At 47.9% G+C, this 24,175-nt stretch overlaps 5 protein-coding genes across 11 annotated transcripts; all 5 read left to right on the plus strand.

The window, feature by feature from the left end:
• Window positions 1-1,187: 1,187 nt before the first annotated feature.
• On the plus strand, window positions 1,188-12,253 carry LOC6590088 (arginine kinase). 7 transcript variants are annotated; one of them, XM_026986641.1, is made up of 18 exons: window positions 1,245-1,488; window positions 2,741-2,800; window positions 3,320-3,480; window positions 3,534-3,845; window positions 3,904-4,071; window positions 4,141-4,232; window positions 4,381-4,561; window positions 4,877-5,269; window positions 6,690-6,887; window positions 7,106-7,252; window positions 7,330-7,483; window positions 7,563-7,720; window positions 8,081-8,201; window positions 10,814-10,885; window positions 10,943-11,434; window positions 11,506-11,769; window positions 11,831-11,928; window positions 11,985-12,253. In XM_026986641.1, the coding sequence occupies exons 1-18, from the start codon at window positions 1,428-1,430 to the stop codon at window positions 12,165-12,167; spliced, it is 3,315 nt and encodes a 1,104-aa protein (XP_026842442.1). In that variant the 5' UTR covers window positions 1,245-1,427; the 3' UTR covers window positions 12,168-12,253. The 7 variants fall into 7 exon arrangements, with proteins under 7 accessions (XP_026842443.1, XP_026842440.1, XP_026842441.1 ...); XM_026986639.1 differs by lacking the exons at window positions 10,814-10,885; window positions 10,943-11,434; window positions 11,506-11,769; window positions 11,831-11,928; window positions 11,985-12,253 and adding an exon at window positions 8,978-10,553 and having other exon boundaries at window positions 1,201-1,488; XM_026986640.1 differs by lacking the exons at window positions 10,814-10,885; window positions 10,943-11,434; window positions 11,506-11,769; window positions 11,831-11,928; window positions 11,985-12,253 and adding an exon at window positions 8,978-10,553 and having other exon boundaries at window positions 1,201-1,488; window positions 6,690-6,860.
• Window positions 12,254-12,847: 594 nt separating this feature from the next.
• On the plus strand, window positions 12,848-14,938 carry LOC6590092 (putative inorganic phosphate cotransporter). The gene is made up of 4 exons (XM_026985883.1): window positions 12,848-12,902; window positions 13,217-13,353; window positions 13,408-14,499; window positions 14,569-14,938. Exons 1-4 carry the CDS (start codon window positions 12,881-12,883, stop codon window positions 14,782-14,784), a joined length of 1,467 nt encoding a protein of 488 aa, XP_026841684.1. The 5' UTR covers window positions 12,848-12,880; the 3' UTR covers window positions 14,785-14,938.
• A 1,520-nt stretch (window positions 14,939-16,458) lies between these two features.
• Window positions 16,459-18,498, plus strand: LOC6589997 (putative inorganic phosphate cotransporter). The gene is made up of 4 exons (XM_002016011.2): window positions 16,459-16,494; window positions 16,816-16,952; window positions 17,017-18,090; window positions 18,154-18,498. Exons 1-4 carry the CDS (start codon window positions 16,473-16,475, stop codon window positions 18,337-18,339), a joined length of 1,419 nt encoding a protein of 472 aa, XP_002016047.1. The 5' UTR covers window positions 16,459-16,472; the 3' UTR covers window positions 18,340-18,498.
• Window positions 18,499-19,208: 710 nt separating this feature from the next.
• LOC6589998 (putative inorganic phosphate cotransporter) lies at window positions 19,209-21,033 on the plus strand. The gene is made up of 3 exons (XM_002016012.2): window positions 19,209-19,424; window positions 19,490-20,563; window positions 20,646-21,033. Exons 1-3 carry the CDS (start codon window positions 19,266-19,268, stop codon window positions 20,895-20,897), a joined length of 1,485 nt encoding a protein of 494 aa, XP_002016048.1. The 5' UTR covers window positions 19,209-19,265; the 3' UTR covers window positions 20,898-21,033.
• Window positions 21,034-22,225: 1,192 nt separating this feature from the next.
• LOC6589999 (putative inorganic phosphate cotransporter) lies at window positions 22,226-24,117 on the plus strand. The gene is made up of 3 exons (XM_026987091.1): window positions 22,226-23,115; window positions 23,172-23,836; window positions 23,905-24,117. Exons 1-3 carry the CDS (start codon window positions 22,479-22,481, stop codon window positions 24,115-24,117), a joined length of 1,515 nt encoding a protein of 504 aa, XP_026842892.1. The 5' UTR covers window positions 22,226-22,478.
• Window positions 24,118-24,175: the final 58 nt, after the last annotated feature.

Here is a 24,175-nt window from a genome sequence, read left to right on the forward strand (position 1 = left end):
GGATAAAATTCATTGGTGTGCGTGTAGGGAAAAATTAGATAAAACACCTACGAAACGCTGAATATGCCGCAGTCTGCAAGGAAAGCGCGCGTCGTGCAAATCGTATCGAAAGGAAAACGGAACAACAAAAATACCCAAAAAAACAAAAACCAGTAAACGGAAAACAGAAAACAGAAGAGCGGAAAGCAGCGAGTCAGAATCGGAAGCGGAAAGTGTAGTGTATGCAAAGTAGATGTGATTACGTTCGAGTGAGAAATGCAATAGAGGTTCTTGGGTTCTTGGGTTCTTGGACTCTTGAGCTGTTGGCCGTGCACTGACCAGTGGCAGGGTCATGCACGTCTCTGTCAAGTTCAATGCACCCGACACCCCCCCTTGACAGCTCGCCACTCAATGTAGAAGGAAACCCCTGGGCTCCGGAATGAATAATGCATAGATCGTTTACGCTGACAGTCGCGGAAGTGCAATCAAAGTGGTTGCCATAAATCCTAATCAGAGAAGCCACATGGCGGTAGTTTCCCTAATTGGTAGTGACATTTACGGTGGCCCCGTACCCCACGTACCCCCAGCAGATCTATCCAAAATTGGGTCAACCGTTCTGTTTTGGGGGGAATGGAAAGGCCTTCAAAGGGATACGCACGCACTTCTCTCTGGACGAAACTGTGTCAAGTGGGTCTTAAAATTTGACCGCACGCCACTGGAATAGCGTTACTCATCCATCGAGCAGCAGCGTGTCTTCCTCTTCGCGTAGGTGGTCGCAAGGACCTTGGGGCAGGACTTTGTGACCTGTTCGGCTAGTTCTTTCATAAATTCACCCCTCTCTGGGTTCTGCTCCAATTTCAATAATACTCGTAAACCCCTTCCAAATCAGAAAATCGATTCGCGCGGCTAATTGGTGTGTTTTCATCGCTCTCCCATTTTATATATCTGCCCTGGTCCTGGGGTCTGCAGTCGGCCCCAATAAGTAGGCAACGTCCTGTGCATTCAACGTCACACGAGTTGAATGCATTCGGGGCGCTGTGCGGCTTTTGGTAAACTAAATAAATAAAACATAATAAAAATCACAAATGTGAGACCACACCGCCTCCATCCACCGCCCCCGTCATTGGGTATGCACACACGCAAGGACCAAGGCGTAGGATGAGAAGGAGCACGTGGAATGGTGTTAGGGCTAGGGACTACGTTGTCCAGTCGGCCATCTGAGCGTGTGCATTTGTCAACTCAGACGTCGTTTAACCTACCAGGACAACGGTCGACTCCGCGCTTCGCGCTTTAAGTAAGGTTTTCCACAGCTTTTCCAGTGCCAAGTGTGAAGTGAGTCAAACCGCAGTGCTAAATGAATCGCGATTGGGGAAATGTGAAGAGTCGTGGACTCTAAGAGTGCTACGACGTGTACAGAGACTCTGCAATAAAAAAAACATAAATTGGCGATGCCGCCGAAGCGTCGGAGAAGATTCCAAGGCCTATATTACCATTCATCGCCACCCAAAGGTGAGTGTTTCAACGAATAAATATTCACATTCATTCTTTATAATTGTGGGAAATTGTGGTGATAACACGCAGGCTGCCAGAAGGAAGGGGTCTTGGCCAAAATTTGCATATTGCGTGCCATAAAAAGGGTGTCCGCTCAACAAGTTACATTGTTCAGGGGGTTGAAGGAAGACAGGGAGTGAGTGCCACATTAAGTGGCAAACACTAATGCGCCATTTCCGTTTTCGTGGCACTTTCGAGCAGTTTTTATTGCCACTCAACCTCATCAGTATGTGCTAGGGAGCCCTTCTAATGATTCATTCCATTCAACTAATTTACATGTCACACAAAAACGAAACACAAAGCGTTCAAGGAATGTTCCTCAGGTGTAGGAGTACGAGCAACACACCAGGAATAGACTAAGGAGACCTTGACATATCAGATATGTGTGCTTGTTTGGTCAAAGGTAGACTCGAAGGAACTAGGTGGTGTTCTGGGAAATAATTTCACTGGAGGAGAGATTTGCACTAGAGTTTTTCAAGGATTACCTTGACGAAGAAGGTCTGAAGTGAATTTTAACGTACTGTGCATGAATCATTTCTTTAGCTTAAGCTTTCTTAAAACTTCAGTAAAACATAGAATTCCATTGGAAATTATAAAGAGACTCGGAACTTGTGCATTTGGAAAACCCAAAACTCCGTGAAAATATTTTCCCTGTATATTTTGTGCTACGAAAAATGTCTAGCAAGTGTCGGTCAAACGGAAATTCAGAGTATTTCCACATATTTGCATAGTGCCTTCGCCACCCACAAGAAGAACCCATCGATGGGCTAATGAAAATGTTTTATTTGTGCTTTATATACTCACTCGTAACACACGCCACACAAAGGGAACAAAAGGTTATTTATTCATAGCAGGAGTTGTAAGAGCGCGAACAGGACGCAATTATTCCGACTACTTCCCTTTCTTCGTCGACTGTGTAGCGGTCTGCACTCTCCTTGACCACAACACAAATTCAACACCTTGCGACGTGGCCAGGAATTAGTTTGCCAACGCGGCTCAAGCGGGCCAGACGCAAATAAAATAGAACGACTCTGATAGTAGGACGAACAACTAAGGAAAGTATGGGATAAAGGAGAGAGTAGGCTATGACTTTTCCACTGCCAAATAGACCACATAGTCAGTCTATATTTCATCATTCTATATACAATAAATATATTACTGTTTCAATAATTCACTTTGAAATCAACGAAAATGTTTGGTCCACTTACAGTAATGCCGATGAACGGACAAACAGGCGGCCTGAATGGAAACAAGCGTCGCAACAACGATGGTGCGTATTGTGTTATTGGGATTGGGGGATCCTCCACAGCCAGATGTCATTTTCTCCCATCAATAACATCAATGATTCAGTGGTATTGGCACATTGCAACTCTTGAAAAACCCGACTCTGGGCGGTTCAAGGGGCAGACTTTCCACTTAAAAGTTCTCCGATGACCTTGGCGCATTTCAAGTTGGCGAAAACTTTCTCCAGCGGAAATTGTCTTGAGTTTTTCGTATAATGCCACTTTAAGCGAACTGCCGAGTGCAGGTCGCGAGTCACACAACTTGAACATTTATTGCATTTTATTTTCGTATTCGTTTTAATTTAGTTTTCAGTTCGTTTGCTTTTTTGGCAAATTGCATGCAAACACGAACGAAGAGGGTGCCAATGAAATGGAAATCGCTTAAGGGCGATCATAGCGAATGGGTTGGGATTGGGATTGGGGTTGGAGGTGGCGTCGGGAAAGGGGCGGTGGCGCTTGTGAAATTAATTTCTACGTTTTCAATTTCCCACTTTTTTGGCTAATAGATTTCTCGGTAAAGCTATCCACCATTCGTATCTGGATGCACGAAAAGGACATTGGCAAACTGACACGCATTCTGTGGGCGGGCCAAGGACATCGCTTGTGCCAGCAGGCCAGCAATAATGGGCGTGTCAAGCGTTTCCTTGCCGCCGTGCCACATGTTATGGTAAGGCAATGCACTGAAAATCCCACTGCCTCTTTTACCAAATGAGTCCACAGAATGCCATTAAGGATCTGCATCAGGCGGTGATCGAGAACAATTTGGAAACAGTGCAGGCGCAGCTGGAGCCTCCCGTGCCCGCTGCCTTGGTGACCTGCAAGGACGGCAATGGACTGAATGTCATCCACAAGGCCGCCGGCCTGGGCCACACCAAGATCCTGGAGTATCTGGTCGGTCTCTGGCCGGAGGGCGCCCACGAGATGGACATCACCGGCAAGACGCCGCTTCATTGGGCTGCCAGTGCCAAAAACAACATGCGCTGCTATACCCTGCTCACCCAGGCGGGTTGTGACGAGGAGGCCCTCGACTATGTGAGTGGGGGATGGCAATCAACCGAGCAATTAAAATGATTCATTGGGGCAATTTCAGAAAATGAAGACAGCCTCGTACTACCGCCACAAGCCGCACGAAATCGAGCGGGCTTTCCTCGTCTATGTCCCGGAGGCACCGCGCGTCTCCCCCGAGAGCATCACTGACTGGGAGGCCTTGAGCAATGAGAGTGGCGAGAATAGTGCCGGAGGCGATGCGGGCAGCAAGGTAAGTCGGGGAGGGCGTAGGCAGCAGCTTGTGGGGAATCCCTACACCATCTATCTGTTTATTCCACAGAAATTGGACATTAAAATGACACCGGCTGTGAATGGACGTAAATCGCTGGACGACAGCATCGAGAACACTTCGGAGCTGGACACAAACGATGGGTGAGTGGGTGGTGCAGCATCTAAGGGCAGACAGAGACAGGGATTAGGCTAAGTTTTGGCTGCGCTGGATTCAGTTTTTGTTTGATTTTTGTGCGTTCTTTGTGGGGCATTGCTTTGAGAGAACATTTTTTGCATTTTGAAACCGCAGTACAAGTGCCAATGATGACGAAGAGGATTTGTCCAAAGCGGATTTGGATGCGGATGTAGATCCGGTACCGGTTCCGCCGGAAGTATCGCCATTGCAGCGCAGACCGGAAACGCCGGCCACATTCAACAATGGCCACATTAATGGCGATATCGAAGGCGACACCGAAGACAGTGAGGCGGAGGTAAGTGTTGCCTTTTTGCTTGTGGATTGCGTCTTTCGTTTGCTTTCGTTGGTCTTTGCTTGCACTCCTCCAAAAGCTTTCTCTGTGTTGCACTCGGATTTGCTTTGGTGACACAGGCGGGGTGAGGGCTCTGTGAAAGTAAGCCATTGTCGGCTCTCGCTTTCCCCTTCACCACTCTATATCTATGCGCTTTTTGTTTAGACCTCTTAAGTACTTCTCTGCTGTACATACAATGAATCGAAGGCTGAGATCGTAGTAAAACAATCCTTTGAATCACTCGGAAAGCAATCAGTCGACAATTGTTTACTTTTACAGAATATTGCAAGAGCTATAAGCGGCGGTAAAGAAGGAGAAGGTGGCCAGGGTGGAGAGGAGGATCAAGAAAAACAGGAGGAACCGAAGGAACAGGAGTCTGCTGCAAGCGAGGAATTGAATGATGAGCAGGAAAACCACGATGAAAATGTCGCAGAGAGTAATGATGTGGAACAGAAGGAGGAGGAGCAGCCTGCCACAGAGAGTGAGCCAGAAGTTAACGAAAAGACTGAAGAGGCGGAGCCAGAGATGGAAGCAGAAGAGGAAGTGCCAGAGGCGGCAGTTGAAGAGGAAAAGATCATCAAGTTGGAGGAGCCAGTGGAACCAATGACTGAGGAGAAGGAGATACAGGATCAGGATAATGTAGAGAATGATGAGAACGATGACGATGATGAGGTACACTTTGGCGTGCTCTAGTTGTCCAACGTGCAACGTTTTTTTGTAGTTTGTATTGTGTGTGCCATTCAACCGCTCAAACCACTTTTTCCAAATCTTCAAACTCAACTGTGAACTGTAAAATGAAAGCAAACTAACTATCTAACAACCAATCAATCAATCAATCAAATGCAGCAGGCACCCAAATTCCATTCATTCTAATTGTTTTCCACACCAAAAAATAACAGCAGAAACAACAGCAAGAGCCACAGCCACAGCAACAGCAACAGCAACAACTGCAGCCGCAATCCAAGAAAGAATAACAGTAGCAATCAGCTTATATAATTATATAACCAGACTTTTTACTTCTTTATGCAGCTATACATAGACTCTTTATATATACCAATATATTTTGTAAAAGCAACTGGAAGTAAAAAAATTAATATTAAACCATAAACGATTACAGTAACCAATTAAAAATGGAATGCAAAACCTGCAACTTGTGTCTTTTGGTTATCGTTTCCATTGCACCCCACCTCCCACTCCAAAAAGAGAAATAAGCCCCCAATTCCCATGTATTGTGTTTCCGTTTCCCTTTCAGTTTCGATTTTCATTTAAGTTTCGGTTTCAGTTCGTTTTGTGTACCATCCATTCGTATACTCGTATTCATTCCAGTTCCTTAGATCAAATCAATGCCAGTGTCTGCCCTGCCCCCGATTTGCGGCACTATCGATTGGCGAAAATCAGCAGCTGTTTACCCACAGATATACTTTATAATAATGCACTCACTCCCATAGCGCTTTCACTGACATGTGGAGACGGAAAGACGATAGCCGCGCACCAGCCTCAGAGCCAGAGCTCCTCAACTGTCAGAGCGGCAGCCAGGCCAGAGTCCAAATGGCAAAGGAACATGCAAACGTCAAAACATTTGCAGTTGCAGGCATTAGATAGATGATATATGATATATGTATATCTACATATGGTATATATCAAATTGCTATATATACACATTCCAGTTGGTGCAACGTTGCAACGATTTTCTGCAGTCCCCCACGAACGATTTGTTAAGGATAATCAAGTTTTCCCTAGAGGTTAGGGGTTAGAAGGCATGAAAATGATAGGAGGTGCTGCATTTCAATAAAAGTAATGAAAGTGTAGGTGCAATTTGTTTCGAAAACATGGCGTATGCGTAACATTACGTATACGTGCCGTAGATTTCTATTTACCTATGGACATACATATCTATTTACTTTGTCAATTATTTAATGGGTCAACAGCGCTGGCATTGTCATTCTGTAGTGGCACTTAGTCCTTGTAAAAACGTAGTCCCTTTCTACCTGTTTGTGTCCTGTTTGTGAGTGTTGTCATGTCACCTGCACTTTTTAGCGATAATCGACAAACGACAGTTGGCCAAGTAAAACTCAAAAAACCCTTTGTACAGGATGTGATAGCGCCAGTTACAAAGGACAGCCAGCCCCTGGAGGAGTCGCAGTCGATAGGAGGAGAACCACCAACTGAACCGGAAACGGGACCTGACAAGGATGGCAGCGAATCCCTGACATCGGCCATGGCCATCGAGGGCTTTGTGCAGGGCGCACCTGAGGATTATACAGTTCAGTCTCAAACTGCAATTGATGAAGTATACGATGCTATCCTTTCCTATCTTTCAATCTCTGTTTCTCTCTCTCTCTGTTGCTGTCTCACCAGGCTTGTCTTTTGGGTTTCATCTTTTATTTGCTAACCATTTCTGTCATCGTTTCTATTCTGGCACACCGAACAATTACGCTTTCGATTACGCACTGAATGAATGTCTGTCTAGCAATCCCTAATTGACTGGTATTGCCTCTCCCTTCGCAGGAGGCACGCATGAAGCAGATCATCGAATCGGGGGACCTTGAGCAGCTGGCCGAGATCGTGCTGAATGGCGAGGGCGCTAGTCTGTTGAATCTCAAGTCCAAGGAGGCGGAAATACAAGCCTTTCTCAACAACGTGCCCAGCTACATGGTAAGCGGAAGGATGTGGGGGGATGGTCGGAAGGAGTAGCCACTAATTAAGGCACGGTTCATATGCTGTTCTGACAGGAGAAAATCCATCGCGTGCACGATGCGGCACGTGACGGCAGTTTGCTGGCGCTGCAGCAGGCACTGGATCGCCGGAAGTTTGCCATTGCAAAGGACGACATATCCCCCAATGGCTCCACGGCCCTGCACGTGGCCGTGCTCTTTGGACACACGGGTGGGTGTTGGGTATACTCTCCTTCCGCTTAAATTCCCTATTTCGATTGGCTTTTTCGCTTGACTTTTTTTGTGTGCAGACATCGTTCGGTATTTGGCTTCGCGTTTTCCGGAGACCATGACAATTACGGATAATGACGGACGCACGCCGCTTCACTATGCAGCCACGATTAAGGACAATGGCCATTTCTACAACATGTTATCCCAGCTGGGCGGCAATTCCAAGGCACTGGACAAGGTGAGTGAAGGGAAAGCGGGGGGAAATACAGAATAACCACTTTTTCGGTGGCAATTTATCAATTATCCCTAATTGGAGGGAGAATTCCTGACAGCCAGATTAGAAATACATTCTTGAAATAGTAATAGAACTGGGAACGAAAGCAACTGTTGGGGGGGGGGGGGGGCGTCTCATCGGCAAATTTCAAATAAAACTGTGTTCGAAATCCAATTCAAAGTGGGCCAAGGCGCAGGGTACTCCCATTTTCATGTCACCATGTCTGTGTCTGTGTGCCGCCTCAATATGCCATAAATTTATGATAAACCCAAACTAAATTTATTAATATTTAAAATGCCATTACAACCACAACGTTGCACGCAGCTGGGCCACACGGCCGAGTTCTATTTGGACAAGGAGAAGGCGAAGGATATCCTCAACTACACCGAGCTGCTCAATCTCTTTGGGGCCGAGGAGCTCGAGAATCAGTTGCTCAACGATCAAGGTAGGACAAGAGGGCTGGCACAGCACCTGACCTGACCTGTGTGTCCACCTGCAGCTGTTCCAGCTCAAGACCAGTCACAAGAGTCATACCATGATAGCACAAACCACTCCACTCGAAATAGTATCGGGAAAGCTTACTCATTTTTCTTTGCTTTTGTGCGGCTTTTCGTTCGGTTTCATTTGAATTACGAGTACCCCCCACAAAAACAAAAAGGGGCAGAGACACCCACCAAGTAAAGTAAACCAAAATAATTAAATACGTTTGCTTGCCATGTCAAATATATGAAAAGAGGGTGTGTACTGTACCCCCCAGAGTGGCATGGACTTGGCCCGTGCCCTGGCCGAGCATTCAGTCATCGATTTTCAGTCGCACCGTGCAGCACACGTTGTCCTTCGCTCAATAGTCAGTCAAACACTCGTCCGCGTAGTCGTACCTGATTCTCAGTTGCGCTGCAAGCAAAGTACTCGTTCTCATAATGGAGGGAAATCGTGAATTTTTCAATGAAATCATTGGCAATATTGATGACTTATTTGGTATGTAACACATATCACACACAAACACCATACATTCGGGGTTTATTTATCCACAGAAAGCACTTGAAGCACCGTCGCCTTTTCTTCAGCACCCATTTGGCAAACTCCCTCATTCGTGCTCGTTTCCGTGTATCAGTATCTGTGTCTCTGTACATGCTTTGGTGTTCATCATCCCGCTGTGTGTGTGTGTGTGCTGTGTAAAATGATAATCATCAAATCCAAAAATTACACCCAACGCCGCAGTTCCCGACGATCTGCACAGTGCCCGGCGAGAGCTGCAGGATGGTGAGATCTCACGCACTCTGGAGCGCTGTTACAACGTGATAGCGGAATCGGGAAAGCTTTTGAGCGCCAGCACGGCCTCGGCCCTGTCGCACAGGAAGCCACTGAGCGCCTCATCGCTGCAGCTGTCGGTGACCAGCTTCCTGAGCCGCTTCCTCAAGCGTGCCGTCTACGAAAAGATCAAGCGCCGCCAGACGCGACTCGACCACAATCTCTTCGATGTTCTGTGGCCGGCGATGCGCAAGACCTCGAAGGCCCGCCACCTGGAGGAGGACATCAACTGTGGCATTATCGCGCCGGACTATGATGTATTTGTGGTTTTCCAGGAGTTCCTGGTGCCGCTGCTCAAGGACATGCACTGCCTATGCATCGATGCCGACTTTAAGCCGCAGCCGCGTCTCGCCTACTTTCCCATGGAGAACGGGGATCGACTGAACACGGCCGCCTTCGTCTACGACGATGAGTCAATTCTGGTCACGCGTTGCATTGTGGAGGCCTCGCGCAATCTCGACCAGCTGGAGCTTCCCCTGAACCTGACCATTGGCCAGTTGGAGCAGGCCGAGCGCCTCATGATGGGCAAGATATTCACGACCAGCTTTGCGGATGCCATTGGGGAGACGGAGTCCGGCAATTACTATACCCTCACGGAGCTGCTCGAGCCCGACTCGGAGGTGACCCTAATGCTCAGCAGTTTGGGTCTGATGATATCCCTGCTGGACACCAAAGACCTGGTGCAGGCAGCCGAGTCGACAGCATTTAATGGTGCCCTCTGGCCCTATGGCCGGGGCGTCTTTGTTAATTCCGCCCACAACATGGCCGTGTGGCTGAACTGCCAGGAGCATTTGCGCGTGATCTCGACGACGAGCAGCAAGGATCCGGGCGATATGGGAGCGGCCTATACGCGGGTGGGACGAGCCGTGACCTATCTGGAGACGCAGCTGCACTTTAAGGAGAGCTATCTGCTCGGATATTTGCAATCTAGGCCAGCCTTCCTGGGCACAGGCCTCAAAATGACGACGATCGTGAAGCTGCCCAATCTGATGAAGGAGATGGACAACCTAAGGCACCTGTGCGCCGTGCGAGGGCTCAGCATGGTGACGAACCGCCTGTCCAAGCTCACGGTGCGGCTCATCAATATGCAGAGCATGGGCATTGTGGAGTATGTGCTGTTCCAGGACTATTGCACCGCCGTAACCAATATACTGTCCCTCGAGAAGGACATGTCGCTGACAAACTCCAAGCACATTGCCACCATGCTGGTGAAGATCTTCAAGCGCAAGAAGAACAGCATTGTGGATCGCAATTGAGCCTCCGGCGAATAGGATGGGATGTGATGGGATAGGTCCCCATACCCCCAATGTACATAACATACATGCTCGTACTCGTACCCGTACCTACTGTTATCTTAGAAACATACTTATATAGATCCTAACTTGATCGATTCTTGACTCTTGTGTGCCCAGCATTGCCATCAATATCCACCTACTCCTCCGCTTACGCTGAGCTTCTTCGTACGCCGCACATATTCCAAATTCCGTAATCGTAAGTTCTGATTTGAGTTTACACCTACGTACATACGTCCCGGGAATGTGATCTTGTTCCGATTTCAATATGATTTGCAATGTTTCTTTGAGTTCCACCATCGGCATCCGCATCTTCGTTTGTTACCTCCCCACAAACATCCTGCTCCTCTCGCTTTGTGTATAGTATAGATTTCCTGGGACTCTATCCCATGAGTGTGATACCTCCGATCCCTGAGATGGAGAGAATTACTAATGCTGTATGTTCTCTGTGCAGGTCAGGCGCAGTCCATGAGCTTTCAGGCCAATCCCATCTTCAAGACGGAACAGGGAAAATATCTGGCAGACTGTGAGTATTAAGGAATACGGAATGGAGTCCACCGATAACATGTATACATTATTTAAGCTCTGGCCGATCCCCTGATCAGGGCTCTCACCGAGATCGCTAACAAACGGCCCAAGGATCCCGTGGCCTATCTCACCGGCTATCTGCAGCACTTCATGGGCGAACGGAAGCCCATCACCGAAGTGGAAGTCCACACGGGCACTTCCACCTCCAATGCCATGGTCAAATCTAATCCGATGCTGGTTGGCAGTCGCAATGGCATAGGCAATGCTGATCTCATCGAGCTAGATGCCCGATCGCTGGCCGAAGAGGAGGATATTCTGACCGTCCAGCATATGGAGGAACGGGACGAGCATGGCCAGAGCATGTTGCACTTTGCCTGCGCCCGATCCCATCGCCGCGGCGCACTGTACACCCTCATCGAGGAGTCTGGCGTCGATATCAGCTACCGGGATGAGCTATATCGCACCGCTCGCGATGTTTCCCTTCAGGCCAATCAGCCCAACAATGCCGCAGAGATCGATCGCTATATCCTGGCCCAGGCTGCCATCGGTAGGATCGGTCGCCAAACCATTGCATTGAGATCAGAATACATCCATATATACATTTAACTCTTTTTTCAGGCCAAGTGGAACCCTTTGATCAACTGGCATTGCAGGGCTACGATCACATCCTGGACATTGAGGATGAGAGCGGGCAGTCCATTGGGGATGTGGTTGCCACCCGACAGCACGAAGCCCTGGGCAAGTTCTTGGAAAAACTGCGTGGACTGGAGGAGACCCGCGAGGAGCTCCACCAAATGATCAGGGAGAACAATATGGAGAGAGTGAGGGAGCTAACCGCCGTCTCCAATGCCAAGTGGTTGATCAAAACCAAGAACTACTACGGTACCGCCAACGATTCCCCCTAAAGAGGAACCACTTCTGATTCGATTCTTTTGATTCGCAGGTCGAACCGCTCTGCACATAGCAGTGCTGAAGGAGTCCGAGGAAATGGTTCAGCACTTGGTGAAACTCTGTCCCGAGGCACTGAAGATCACAGATAATGTAAGTGCGTCCTACTTTAAGGTTTATTCAATGATTCTACTTGTTTTAACCACCAGCTGGAACGCACTGTTCTGCACTACGCCATGGGCACCAACTCACTGGAGAGCGTCAGTCGGATACTGATTCAGAACGGGGCCAAGCGCACCGCCAAAGACCTGAAGGGCCGGCAGCCAAGTTATTATTTCATCAACAAAGCGGACATACTGCGACTTCAGGAAGAGGAGGAGGAGAGTCGCTAAAGATCGTTCTCTGGTTGCAACTCGAGTCAAGCAATATGTATAGAATACTGTAAGCATTATAGTGCAATAAAAGAAATATACTCGTATCGAACACCTGAAGGGGTTTCAGAAACCCCACTCATGCTGGAGCACGGCGCCTTGATTGATTAAAGCGCTTCGCTATCGGCTCGTGCCCCGACGGACGATATATTTTGGAGGTTGGATCGTGTGAAGCATGTGTTGGGTGTGCACAGATCCGATAGGTCCAAGGGGTAAACACGGTCCAGATAATTGACATGGTCAGCGATAAGATTACACGTAAGCCCCGGGGCTCTCCAGAGCTCAAACTGTCTCTTGATTAAGCGCATGACAGCGACAAGAGGTCCGGCAGAGTATTTGATGCTTCATAAAGGGGGGGGCCTTTCCCTTTCGATCGCTATCGGTGCGGTGTAGATCTACGCATCCGGATTAAAATCGTGGTACCCTCTCATTCATTGAGAACCATGAAATTCCTATCACTTGTACTCCCTATCTCGCTGTGGGCATGACTTCTGGCTTCGTTATCGATATCGTGTTTGTCAAGTGCTCTGATTTACTCTCCATAACGCGGTTGTCACTTCAGACTGCGATTAGTACCACTAAAAACAGAGCACGCAGAAGGTGTAAAGTAAGCTAAAAGTCGGTTGCAAATTGAGTTGCTTCTCGATCCTGGACGTGTGCGGAACAAATTAAATATGACGGCTGAAACGAATACGGGTTAGTAGACATTCTAAAAGGATACTCCAAGCTGAAAGCTATATGGAAACGATAGCATGATCGATTTTGTGAAAGTCAAGTCATTGTAAAACTTTATCAGGCCGTAAACTAATTTTAAATTTTGATTTAAATGGAACCATAAACTCGAAATGAATTGCCAAAAGTGGAAACGCTTGAGACAGTAATAAAACTAAGTGCTGAACATGTACAAACTGGAAAAAGTTATTGGATTACTTGGAGCTAATGAATGCTACTTAATGAAGTGTATCTAGTTGAGTGACTGGCATTAAACAGACTTTTTGACAATTTCTCAGGTCCCGCAATTGGCCAACGGCATGTGCAGACCTTTCTGCTCTTCCTGTCGATCGTGGTCAACTATATGGCCAAGTTTAATGCTGGCGTGGCAATTGTGGCCATGACGAATTCCGAAAGCACCAATCCCAATTTCCCTGTAAGTCTGCCGCATCTCTGTTCTGAGCATTAGCCTTTACTATTTTTCCTCCAGGAATATGATTGGGATGGAAAGCAGCGCTCGTATATCCTGTCCAGCTTCTTCTGGGGCTACATCATGACACAGTTCCTCGGTGGCTGGCTCTGTCGTCGCTTTGGTGCGAGGATGACCATGTTCGTGTCGACTATTGGATCGGCTCTGCTGTCCCTGCTGCCGCCTTGGTGCATCTCCTGGGGCGGCTGGCAGGCCTATTGCGTCATTCGTGTGGCGATGGGCCTGTTCCAGGGCTTTTTATTCCCCTGCATCCACGCCCACCTCGCCAACTGGAGTCCCGTAAACGAGCGCAATCGTCTGGGCGCCCTGGCCAATACGGGTCTCGACTGTGGCACTCTGCTGGCGATGTTTGCCAGTGGCCAGATTGCCGCCTCTAGCATGGGTTGGCCCGGCATCTTTTACATTTCGAGTGCCGTTGGCGTGGCCTGGTGCATCATCTGGCTGATCTTCGGCGCCAACACGCCTCGGGAATCCAAGTACATCAGCGACGAAGAGCTAAACTACATTGAGACCTCGATCAACTCCAGTCGCACGAAGGAGGCGGAGGACTTGAAGGCGAAGGGGCCAATCCCGGTTCCCTGGGGAGCCATCTGGAGCTCGGTTCCGTTCTGGGCCCTGATGGTCACGCGCTGTTGCCAGTCCTGGGGCTATTCCACGCTGCAGACGGAGATGCCCTCCTACATGAACGGTGTCCTGCTGATGGACATGAAGAATAATGCCAACTTCTCGGCACTTCCCTACTTGACCTCCTGGGTGATGGCCTTTGTGTATGTGATCATTGCGGACATCCTACTAACAGGAGGAATCATGACCATCACAGGGATCCGCAAGACGATCAATTCCATATCATTCTTTATTCCCGCCATAATTTTGATCGGCATCGGATTCCTGGACAGCGAGCAGAAGACCCTGGCCGTTGTCTTGATGTGCGCCAATGTGGGTATCAATGCCGGAAGCACCATCGGCAGCACGATCAACACAATCGATCTGTCGCCCAACCATGCTGGCATCCTCATGGGTATCGTCAATACGGCGGGCAACGTTGTGCCCATTCTAACGCCCCTCTTGGTTGGCGTTATCGTAACGGATGATGTAAGTCCTGATCCCTATATGATCCCTACGTGGTTCACCTGATTATAATCTTGGTTCTGATATTTGCAGCACGATCGCGTCCAGTGGCAGGTGGTATTCATCATTTCTGCCGTCATCTTCTTTGTGGGCAACATAATCTACCTCATCTTCGGTCAGATGGTTAACCAGCCATGGGATGCACCCGACTTTTTGGACAAACAAATGTCCTCCACTCTACAGGAGGAAGGAAATGCCAAGGCACTGGAGGCACAACAAAGCGAGAAAGTAGAGATAACCACAAGATGAGATGGTGCGCCTACAAATTTCGAAGGAATAATGTTCCAAAAGAAAATCATTATCGGCTGGTCCGTGGTCATATAAGCACAGAATTTCTCAGAATATTCAAAACTAATTGATAAGTTTAGACATAAAAAGTACAAATAAATCAAATATAAACCTATTTCCGTGTCAATTTTGATGAAGCTTTGATGAAGAAGGGCAATGGCAGTTCGACATAAGTCCATAGAAATTTCATTATCTAACATAGATTATTGCTGGAGCTATCAGAAGTATTGAACGTGTTTAATGCCCATGCGATTGACGTATGGGTCGGGCGAGAACAAGATCGATGGGTGTTCAATTAAATTGACATTTCAGTTTATCCACTAGGGGTCCCAAAAAATGTGACTTCGATAAGGGAAAACCATGCCATCGTATGTGCTTTAGCTTGGAAGGGTTTGTAGTGCTCTTGGAAAGTTTAGCTGTTATCGTAACGGATGATGTAAGTCCTGATCCCTATATGATCCCTACGTGGTTCACCTGATTATAATCTTGGTTCTGATATTTGCAGCACGATCGCGTCCAGTGGCAGGTGGTATTCATCATTTCTGCCGTCATCTTCTTTGTGGGCAACATAATCTACCTCATCTTCGGTCAGATGGTTAACCAGCCATGGGATGCACCCGACTTTTTGGACAAACAAATGTCCTCCACTCTACAGGAGGAAGGAAATGCCAAGGCACTGGAGGCACAACAAAGCGAGAAAGTAGAGATAACCACAAGATGAGATGGTGCGCCTACAAATTTCGAAGGAATAATGTTCCAAAAGAAAATCATTATCGGCTGGTCCGTGGTCATATAAGCACAGAATTTCTCAGAATATTCAAAACTAATTGATAAGTTTAGACATAAAAAGTACAAATAAATCAAATATAAACCTATTTCCGTGTCAATTTTGATGAAGCTTTGATGAAGAAGGGCAATGGCAGTTCGACATAAGTCCATAGAAATTTCATTATCTAACATAGATTATTGCTGGAGCTATCAGAAGTATTGAACGTGTTTAATGCCCATGCGATTGACGTATGGGTCGGGCGAGAACAAGATCGATGGGTGTTCAATTAAATTGACATTTCAGTTTATCCACTAGGGGTCCCAAAAAATGTGACTTCGATAAGGGAAAACCATGCCATCGTATGTGCTTTAGCTTGGAAGGGTTTGTAGTGCTCTTGGAAAGTTTAGCTGTTTCTGGTATTCCCCATTACGATTCACGCTTAGACGCGTGTCAGGGCCGGCTATCTCAAGTGGTGGCTATTGTCCAGAGGTTTATGGTATCAGCTGATGACTGGAGAATGACCAAGATCCATTGTTGCCTTAGGTCAGCGCTCTGGATGTTGGCTTATATATACATATGTATATACAGAGTCGTATACTTTGGAATTCATGTTGTTCCTAATCTAATTACAAATTAACTAATCTCGACATTCCGCAATGCTTTTCGATTGAGTACAGTGCAGTCAATAAGTAAATTCAACGAACTACGCGTACGAACGCGATCAAGCTTATCGCAGGATAATCTCTCTGATTAGACGAATATCGATTATCAGGTTGTTCGATTGAAATCGAGTGTAAATTAGTACAATCCATTCGAGTTCAAACAGTTTTGCAGTTCGGACTGTGTTCAAAAAGTGTGATTTCCGTATAAATCCTCAAGGATGACAGTCGAACCAAATAGAGGTATGAAATTGAGTGAACTTTCTTTGGTGAACTTTGATGGATATCTGAGCATATAGAAAGGGAACGGAACTGAGTTTGACACACTTTTGTAAATCCCTTGAAGAGTCAAGAGAGAGACCTTGCCCGTGGCCTGATTAAAGTCCAGACCACTCGCTCGTCGGACACACACAAGTGGCTCTACGGAGGGTCATAAATCGTTTGGCTTGTGGGCTGTTCGATAGCGATGTCTCGAGTGCAATTCAGATTTATTTACTCAATTGCTTAGCGCGGCAGGAAGTACTCGAGATATATGATAAGAGTAACGTTTTCTTTTGTTTGCAGGACCTGTTGTGGGCATGCGGCACGTCCAGGCCCTGCTGATCTTTCTCAATATAACCAGCATGTACTTGGGTCGCCTCAATGTGGGTGTCTCTGTGGTGGCCATGACGAATGCGGAGTCTACCAATACCAATTTTCCAGTAAGACATAGCCCTATTCCCCCTGTTGCGTTTTTCAATAATACTTCCTTTAATTCTCTTTTAGGAATACGATTGGTCGGAGTCCCAGAAGGCGTTAATATTGTCCAGCTTTTTCTGGGGCTATATCTTTACGCAGTTCATTGGGGGTTATCTGTGCAAGCGTTTCGGTGTGAAAAGTGTGATGCTGTGGGGCTCCTTCGCTTCCGGCGTTACCAGTGCCCTGTCGCCTCTCTTCATTGGGTTTGGCGGCTGGCAGGCCTATTGCGGCATACGTGTCCTGATGGGCTTCGCCCAGGGACTGCTCTTTCCCTGCATTCATCAACACTTGGCGCGCTGGTCCCCGCCAGCGGAGCGTAATCGCTTGGGTGCTCTCAGCCACACGGGCATCGAGTGTGGCAATGTCTGCGCTATGTTCCTGAGTGGCATGATAGCCAAGAGTGCCATAGGCTGGCCGGGCATTTCGTACGTGTCCGCTGGTGTTGCCTTCGGATGGTGTGCTCTGTGGTTTATCTTTGCGTCCAACAATGCAACCGAGTCCCGCTTCATAGGGGAGGCAGAACTGCACTACATTGAGTCGTCGCTGAAGCACAGTGAGAACTATCACAAGAAAGTTATTCCGATTCCTTGGAAGGCTATCTGCAGCTCGCTTCCGGTTATTGCCTTATTGATAACCCGCTGCTGCGAAACCTATGGCCTGAGCACACTCCAGGCCGAGATCCCATCCTATATGAATGGTGTCCTCGACATGGACATCAAGAGCAATGCCTTCTTTTCGGCCCTGCCCTTCCTGGCCATGTGGTGCATGTCCTATGTGTACCTAATCACCGCCGACATTCTGCTTACCGGCAACCGGCTGTCATTGACTGCCCTGAGGAAGACTTTCAATTCGCTGGCCTTTTGGATTCCGTGTGCGACACTGATCGGCATCGGATTCCTGGACAAGGACCAGAAAACTCTGGCCATCGTTCTGATGACACTCAGTGTTGGCTTCAACAGTGGAGCCACCATCGGTAGCTCCCTCAACACCATCGATCTCTCGCCGAATCATGCCAGCATTGTAATGGGCATTGTCAATACAGCGGCGAATATAGTGCCCATAGTCACTCCTCTAGTTGTGGGCTTCATCGTGGAGGACACTGTAAGTGGTTGTCATCACTCCATAGAAATATCAATAACTATTAATGGTTTCTCGTTCTTCCAGAGTGATCGTACACAATGGCAGATTGTGTTCATTATTGCGGCGGTGCTTTTCTTTGTGGGGAATTGCATATTTTTGGCCTTTGGGACGGCTGTATCCCAACCCTGGGATGCCGAAGACTTTTTACAGCCCCACGAACCAGAGCTGGCCGAGCGCAAGCCGAAGGCAATCGACGAACAATCCAGATAGTACAATTTCCGACTCTCCAGACCCGATAGCATTCCTAATCTCTCCACTTGAGTCCGTGGAGCTTTTGCTCAGAGACGCTCATGAGTGGTTCGATGGGGAATCACTCGAGTTTCGAATAGCGAAGAGTTGGTTGGTTTAGCCTTAGATTATAGCTGTTTAAATATAATAACGTTCAATAAATTGATAGAAAGATTGTAAACACTCTTGGGCTCTTTGGGTCGGGTACATTATCGATTAGTTTATTATTTATTTAGCGGGTAGCATCGCTTATCAGGCGCGTTCCATTGTTTCACGCGACGTGAACCATAAAGAATAATATTCAAAAAATAAATTAGAATCATTCATTTATAGCCCCATTGACGATGTTAACTGGAAGCTAGGGTTTGCCTGGTTATAGCACTTAGTTTCCGCTTTAAGCGGAATCCACCTGGATCCGATAGAAGCTCAAGCTTTTTCGCCATAAATCTTTTGGACAAATAAACAAGTCTGTGGCAAATGGGGCATCGCATGGGGAGTGTTTTTCAGCTACCACCTTAACTTTGTGTAAACCCAACAATATTTGCATTTGTACCGAGTACTCTCTATACGTATACATATGTATGATCTCTCTTGTACAATAGATCTGGGACGTCAATCAACTTCTGGAATCGAGGAGTTGCGTCAAAGTTAGTAGCGGTGTTTGCTCCCGCGCCTCCCAACGCCAGGGCATCTTTCTGTGGGAGTCACCTGCGAGTCCGCAAGCAAACACGACCGTAATGTGAATGATTACGGGAATGTGGTCGGGCCAAGCACCCGAAGCTTTCAGCTGTCATATAAATGCTGCTTAAACAATATCGCAAAGGCCCAGAACCGATCCGCCAACCAAACGGTGCAGACCTCAAGATCCTCCCCTCCCCTGCCCTCGCTCGGTTCATTGCTCGTGAAAAATGAGTAACAAAGGTGCTAAAGGGCCTCGCATTGGCATTCGCCATCTGCAATCGTTCCTGCTCTTCCTGGGCCTCACCGCGATGCACATCGCCCGCCTCAACGTCAGCGTAGCCATCGTGGCCATGACCAATTCTGCCACAACGAATCCCAACTTTCCGGTGAGTGTGCGCTGAGTTCCTCCATTTAAAGAAATCCATTGCTGATGTGGTCCGTTGTCTACCAGGAATACGAGTGGACGGAAAAGCACAAATCGTACATATTGTCCAGCTTTTACTGGGGCTACATCGTGACCCTCTGTCCAGGCAGCTTCCTTTGTCGTCGGTATGGTGCAAAGGTCGTATTGTTCATTGCCAGCTTCGGCACGGCGGTCTTCAGCATGATGACCCCATGGTGCATCTCCTGGGGCGGCTGGCAGGTCTTCTGCGCCATCCGCATCCTACAAGGTCTGTTCCAGGGCGTGATCTTTCCCTGTGTGACGGAACACCTGGCCATGTGGTCGCCGCCAGAAGAACGGAATCGCCTGGGAGCCTTCAGCTACACGGGAACCGACTGCGGCACTGTACTGGCCATGTTCATCAGTGGAATGATTGCCGAGAGTGCCATGGGTTGGCCGGGAATCTCGTATGTCTCGGGGGCTCTCTGTGCCGCCTGGTGTGTCCTTTGGCTGATTTTCGGATCCAACAATGCGCCCGAATCCCGGTTCATTGGCGAAGCAGAGTGCAAGTACATAGAGTCTTCGCTGCAGCACAACGAAGACTTCCATGATCGGATAATTCCTATTCCGTGGAAGGCCATCTGGACGTCCGTTCCGTTCTTGGCTTTGCTAGTGACGCGGTGCGCTGAAACCTATGGACTGAGCACGCTCCAAGCCGAGCTTCCGTCCTACATGAACGGCGTACTCAACATGGACATCCAGAGCAATGCAGTGTTCTCGTCGCTGCCATTCCTGGCCATGTGGCTGCTCTCCTATGTCTATCTGATTGCGGCCGATGTCCTGCTCAAGAAGAAGTTCCTATCTCTAACATCCGTGCGGAAGCTGTTCAATACGCTCTCCTTCTGGATACCGGCGGCTGCCCTGATCGGCATTGGATTCCTCAACGAGGAAAAGAAAGTACTGGCCATTGTGCTGATGACACTCAGTGTGGGCGTCAACAGTGGGGCTACGATCGGTAGCTCCCTAAATACCATCGACCTCTCGCCCAATCATGCCGGAATTCTGATCGGTTTGAGCAATACGGTGGCGAATATAATACCCATCCTCACGCCACTGATTGCCGGTGAGATCGTGACCGATAAGGTGAGTCAGCCCTGCCATTGAATGTGAAAAGCCCGAAACGAAAGCTAATCAATGTATCTCCTGGTTTTTTCCAACTCTTCAGCACGATCGTGGCCAATGGCAGATAGTATTTGGCCTGGCCGCCATAATTTTCTTTGTGGGAAACTGTGTGTTCCTCGTCTGGGGCACGGCCAAGGCGCAACCCTGGGATGCGGATGACTATCTGAAGCCCAAGGATGCAGAGTCTTGCAGCGAAAAGAAGAGCCCACCGCCTGCGATCGCGCCACCCATCGATCCTGTCTTGGAGCAGACAATTAGCTGGCCAGAGAGGTACACGGTGATGGCGACGGATTGATTTGTGGCGGAAGTAGCGTTGTCGAACAATTGATTTTGTTAATCAGTATTAACTATAAGTAGGTTGTAATTCATATTTATTCTATTTATATGGCGTGACATGCGCGCGAGACTTGAGTAAATTTACTTATTTTCAATAGATTCGGTTCGATTTGCTTTGTTTTGTTGCCAACAACGCTTGCGATTTGGTACTCGAATCGAGGACTCTAATCTAATCTCTTAATTTATCTTATAAATGTATATAAACACATATATTTATATGGGATTTTCACACCAATCGCGACCAATTCTCAATGGTGCTGCAGAGAAGACAAGTGGATCGGACCTGTGGGTACTCTCCCTAATAAAACAATTGCCACAGCTGTTTGGGGTACAAAAAAAGGAAATGAAAAAATTGTGATACTTAGAAATATAAATAAACTTGTTGAATTGCCTCTCGCTCTGCTTTTTACTTGGCTCTATTTACACTTGTTAGCTGTTGCTTGATCTGGGTATTCATGTGCCTATACGTGTGGGAATGCCTATGGATCCGATAACGTACGTACTACACTCGTAGGCATGAGGAGCAGCTTTAAATCGCGGATCAATGCTTGAGACCAGCCATCTTCTTTCGCGTGAATTGAGCTAGGTCTGGGCTATTTCAATCGTAGATTCCGTACTATCTGGGATAGGGCCATGGCCAGCTTCTTCTTTCGCTTGGAATGCATCCTATCTAGTCCATAGATTCCGAACTATCTGGGAAATGGTAAACAGATTTAAGTCAACCACGGATCAGGTGTTTGAGACCAGCCTTCTTCTTTTCACTGAATTGAGTAAGGTCTGTCTGCTATCTAATCAATGGCAAGTTGAACCATAATTATCGCTTAACCATCGATCGCTTTGTCATCTGATAAAACAGAATCTAATTGCCGGAACCAATCTGAGAGCAATTACTTAAATCGATTGATATCAAGCGCCAGGGTGACTGGGTGAACTGGTGACTGGGAGTTCTCCGTTTGCCAATTGATAAGAATACATATATTACCCGCTACTGTTTTGGAATTATTTCTCCTCGTCATTGTTATTGTTTGGTTTGGGGTCTCGTCTGCCCGTATTGCCAGTCCCCTTTGTTTGTGGCCTAGTCTTTGGCTTTACGAGGAATTATTGGGGCCCTGGCAATTAGCTAAAGTGATTTACTGTAAAGCAAATCAGTTTTTCTGTTTGTTTAGGAACTGTTTCCCAATCGAGATCTATTAAGTAAGTCAGTAATTGTCTAGAAATTAATAAGTTTAAGTTTAAGGCTTAAGCCAGTGGCAATGTAACATTCTGAATCGTATCAGTGGAGCAGCATATAGTACAGATCTTGTTTTCCTTCTGATTGCATCGCAGCATGTGGATTAGTGACGTCGTTGCCTCCTGGCTAAGAACACAAGAGCGTCGTTGGCCAGAAATCAAGTTTCGGTGCAGTTTCGTTATTGGTTTTGGCACACAAACGAGTTTTGCATTGGCTGCAGCTACCTATTCACCTGCCTATACTCCTTCCTCTGGTCAGTTCTGTGGTTTCGAGTGAACGGTGTGGTCGCTGCCACCGATTGCACTTGCAATGACGATCACGTCGTTTTCTTTGGTGACCAAAGGTTGGCTCCCCATCGATGGGGCCATCAAGATTCGTTTTCACAACATTTTGTTTGCAGGACCCGCATTGGGCATCCGTCACCTCCAGGTGCTGTTCCTCTTCACGTGCGCCACCCTGGTCATGCTCCAGCAGATGAACATGAGCGTTGCCATTGTGGCGATTACGAATTCCAACAGCAGCAATCTAGACTATCCAGAGTACCATCTAACGGGGCAGCAGAAGTCGTATATTCTGAGCAGTACCTTCTGGGGCTGCTGCTTCACCCAACTGCTGGGCGGCTACTTCTCCAGCAGATTCGGAGCCAAGATGCTGCTTTTTGTGATATCGCTGGCCACCGGTCTCCTCAGCGTGGTCACGCCTTTCTCTATTGCCTGGGGGGGCTGGAAACTGCTTTTTGGGGTGCGCCTCCTGCAGGGCCTGGTCATGGGCGGCATGTGGCCCTGCCTGTACACGCATCTGGCCAAATGGTGTCCCAAAAAGGAGCAGAATCGCTTTGGTGGCATCATGACGACTGGCCTGGACTGTGGTACAGCACTGGGCTTTGCTCTCAGTGGAGTCCTTTCCGCCTCTCCCCTCGGTTGGCCCAGCTCCTTCTATGTCCCAGGTAAGTGAGTGTGCCAGCCTCATTTAAAGCCAATTCTTTAATGAGTTGTTTCCTAGGTTACGTTGGGATTGTGTGGTGCCTGCTTTGGCTGCGCTATGGCGCCAATTCTCCCTCCGAATCGCTCTTTATTTCGCTGGCTGAGAGGAAATATATTGAGTTGTCCCTGGAACAGAGTAATGCCCCCAAAGGCGAGATTCCACCAGTGCCCTGGCGTCACATATTGACCTCACGTCCGTTTCTCGTTCTGGCCTTCTGCAAGATGAGTCAGGCCTGCAGCTTCTACACGCTGATGCAGCAAATTCCACGCTACATTCATGGCATCTTCCGGTATAGCATTTGGGCGAACGCCTTGCTCTCCGCGCTGCCCTTTGTGATCATGCTGATGTTTTCCTACTTTTTCATCTTCCTGGCCGAGTATCTGACGCAGCGGCGGAACATTCCCCTGCCAATTCTTCGCAAAACCATCAATTCGTATGCCTCCTGGACTCCTGCCATTGCTCTAGTGGCGCTCACCTACGTCAGCGACCAGAATGTTGCTGGCATCATCTGTTGTCTGGTTGCAGCGGTGGCTGCCATCTCTGGCCAGGCGATTGGCTGCTCTCTCAATCATGTGGATCTCGCTCCAAACTTTGCAGGTCTTCTGTTTGGCATCAGCAACACTTTGATGTCGGGGGCAGGTGTAATATCGCCGCTCATCATCGGCTTTGTGGTGACCAATGAAGTAAGTAATAACATACAGAATCAACCTCCTATATAGCCTAATACGTATCGTATGTACTCACTTTACAGTCGGATCGTACGCAGTGGCGCTCTGTGTTTCTGGGAATTGCCGCAGTTCTGTTTGTGGGAAATTTGTTGTATTTGATTTTTGGCGAAATGACTGTGCAGCCATGGAATGGACCCAAGCCCGTGGAGACAGGAACTGCAGTGGAAAACCAAACAGCAGGGCCTATGCCAGCTCCAGATGGGCCGCCTTCCATGGAGAAATTTACCTATTTTTAGCACCACTTCGATCCAGAATGCATACAATTTTCACGCGATTCAAACCGTTTTAATTCGA

The sequence above is a fragment of the Drosophila persimilis genome, unplaced genomic scaffold (genome assembly GCF_003286085.1).
Source record: "Drosophila persimilis strain 14011-0111.01,24,50 unplaced genomic scaffold, DperRS2 tig00000002-arrow-pilon, whole genome shotgun sequence".
NCBI lineage: Eukaryota > Metazoa > Arthropoda > Insecta > Diptera > Drosophilidae > Drosophila > Drosophila persimilis.

Bases quoted from the DNA above. Each gene is read 5' to 3' on its own strand.
- LOC6590088 (XM_026986639.1), top strand. From the start codon at position 1,428: ATGCCGCCGAAGCGTCGGAGAAGATTCCAAGGCCTATATTACCATTCA. The intron at 4,562-4,876 runs GTAAGTGTTGCC...TTACTTTTACAG, and splicing joins CCGAAGACAGTGAGGCGGAG to AATATTGCAAGAGCTATAAG. The intron at 7,253-7,329 runs GTAAGCGGAAGG...CTGTTCTGACAG, and splicing joins ACAACGTGCCCAGCTACATG to GAGAAAATCCATCGCGTGCA.
- LOC6590092 (XM_026985883.1), top strand. From the start codon at position 12,881: ATGACGGCTGAAACGAATACGG. The intron at 13,354-13,407 runs GTAAGTCTGCCG...TTTTTCCTCCAG, and splicing joins GCACCAATCCCAATTTCCCT to GAATATGATTGGGATGGAAA. The intron at 14,500-14,568 runs GTAAGTCCTGAT...TGATATTTGCAG, and splicing joins GCGTTATCGTAACGGATGAT to CACGATCGCGTCCAGTGGCA.
- LOC6589997 (XM_002016011.2), top strand. From the start codon at position 16,473: ATGACAGTCGAACCAAATAGAG. The intron at 16,953-17,016 runs GTAAGACATAGC...ATTCTCTTTTAG, and splicing joins CTACCAATACCAATTTTCCA to GAATACGATTGGTCGGAGTC. The intron at 18,091-18,153 runs GTAAGTGGTTGT...TCGTTCTTCCAG, and splicing joins GCTTCATCGTGGAGGACACT to AGTGATCGTACACAATGGCA.
- LOC6589998 (XM_002016012.2), top strand. From the start codon at position 19,266: ATGAGTAACAAAGGTGCTAAAGGGCCTCGCATTGGCATTCGCCATCTG. The intron at 19,425-19,489 runs GTGAGTGTGCGC...GTTGTCTACCAG, and splicing joins CAACGAATCCCAACTTTCCG to GAATACGAGTGGACGGAAAA. The intron at 20,564-20,645 runs GTGAGTCAGCCC...CCAACTCTTCAG, and splicing joins GTGAGATCGTGACCGATAAG to CACGATCGTGGCCAATGGCA.
- LOC6589999 (XM_026987091.1), top strand. From the start codon at position 22,479: ATGACGATCACGTCGTTTTCTTTGGTGACCAAAGGTTGGCTCCCCATC. The intron at 23,116-23,171 runs GTAAGTGAGTGT...GTTGTTTCCTAG, and splicing joins CAGCTCCTTCTATGTCCCAG to GTTACGTTGGGATTGTGTGG. The intron at 23,837-23,904 runs GTAAGTAATAAC...CTCACTTTACAG, and splicing joins GCTTTGTGGTGACCAATGAA to TCGGATCGTACGCAGTGGCG.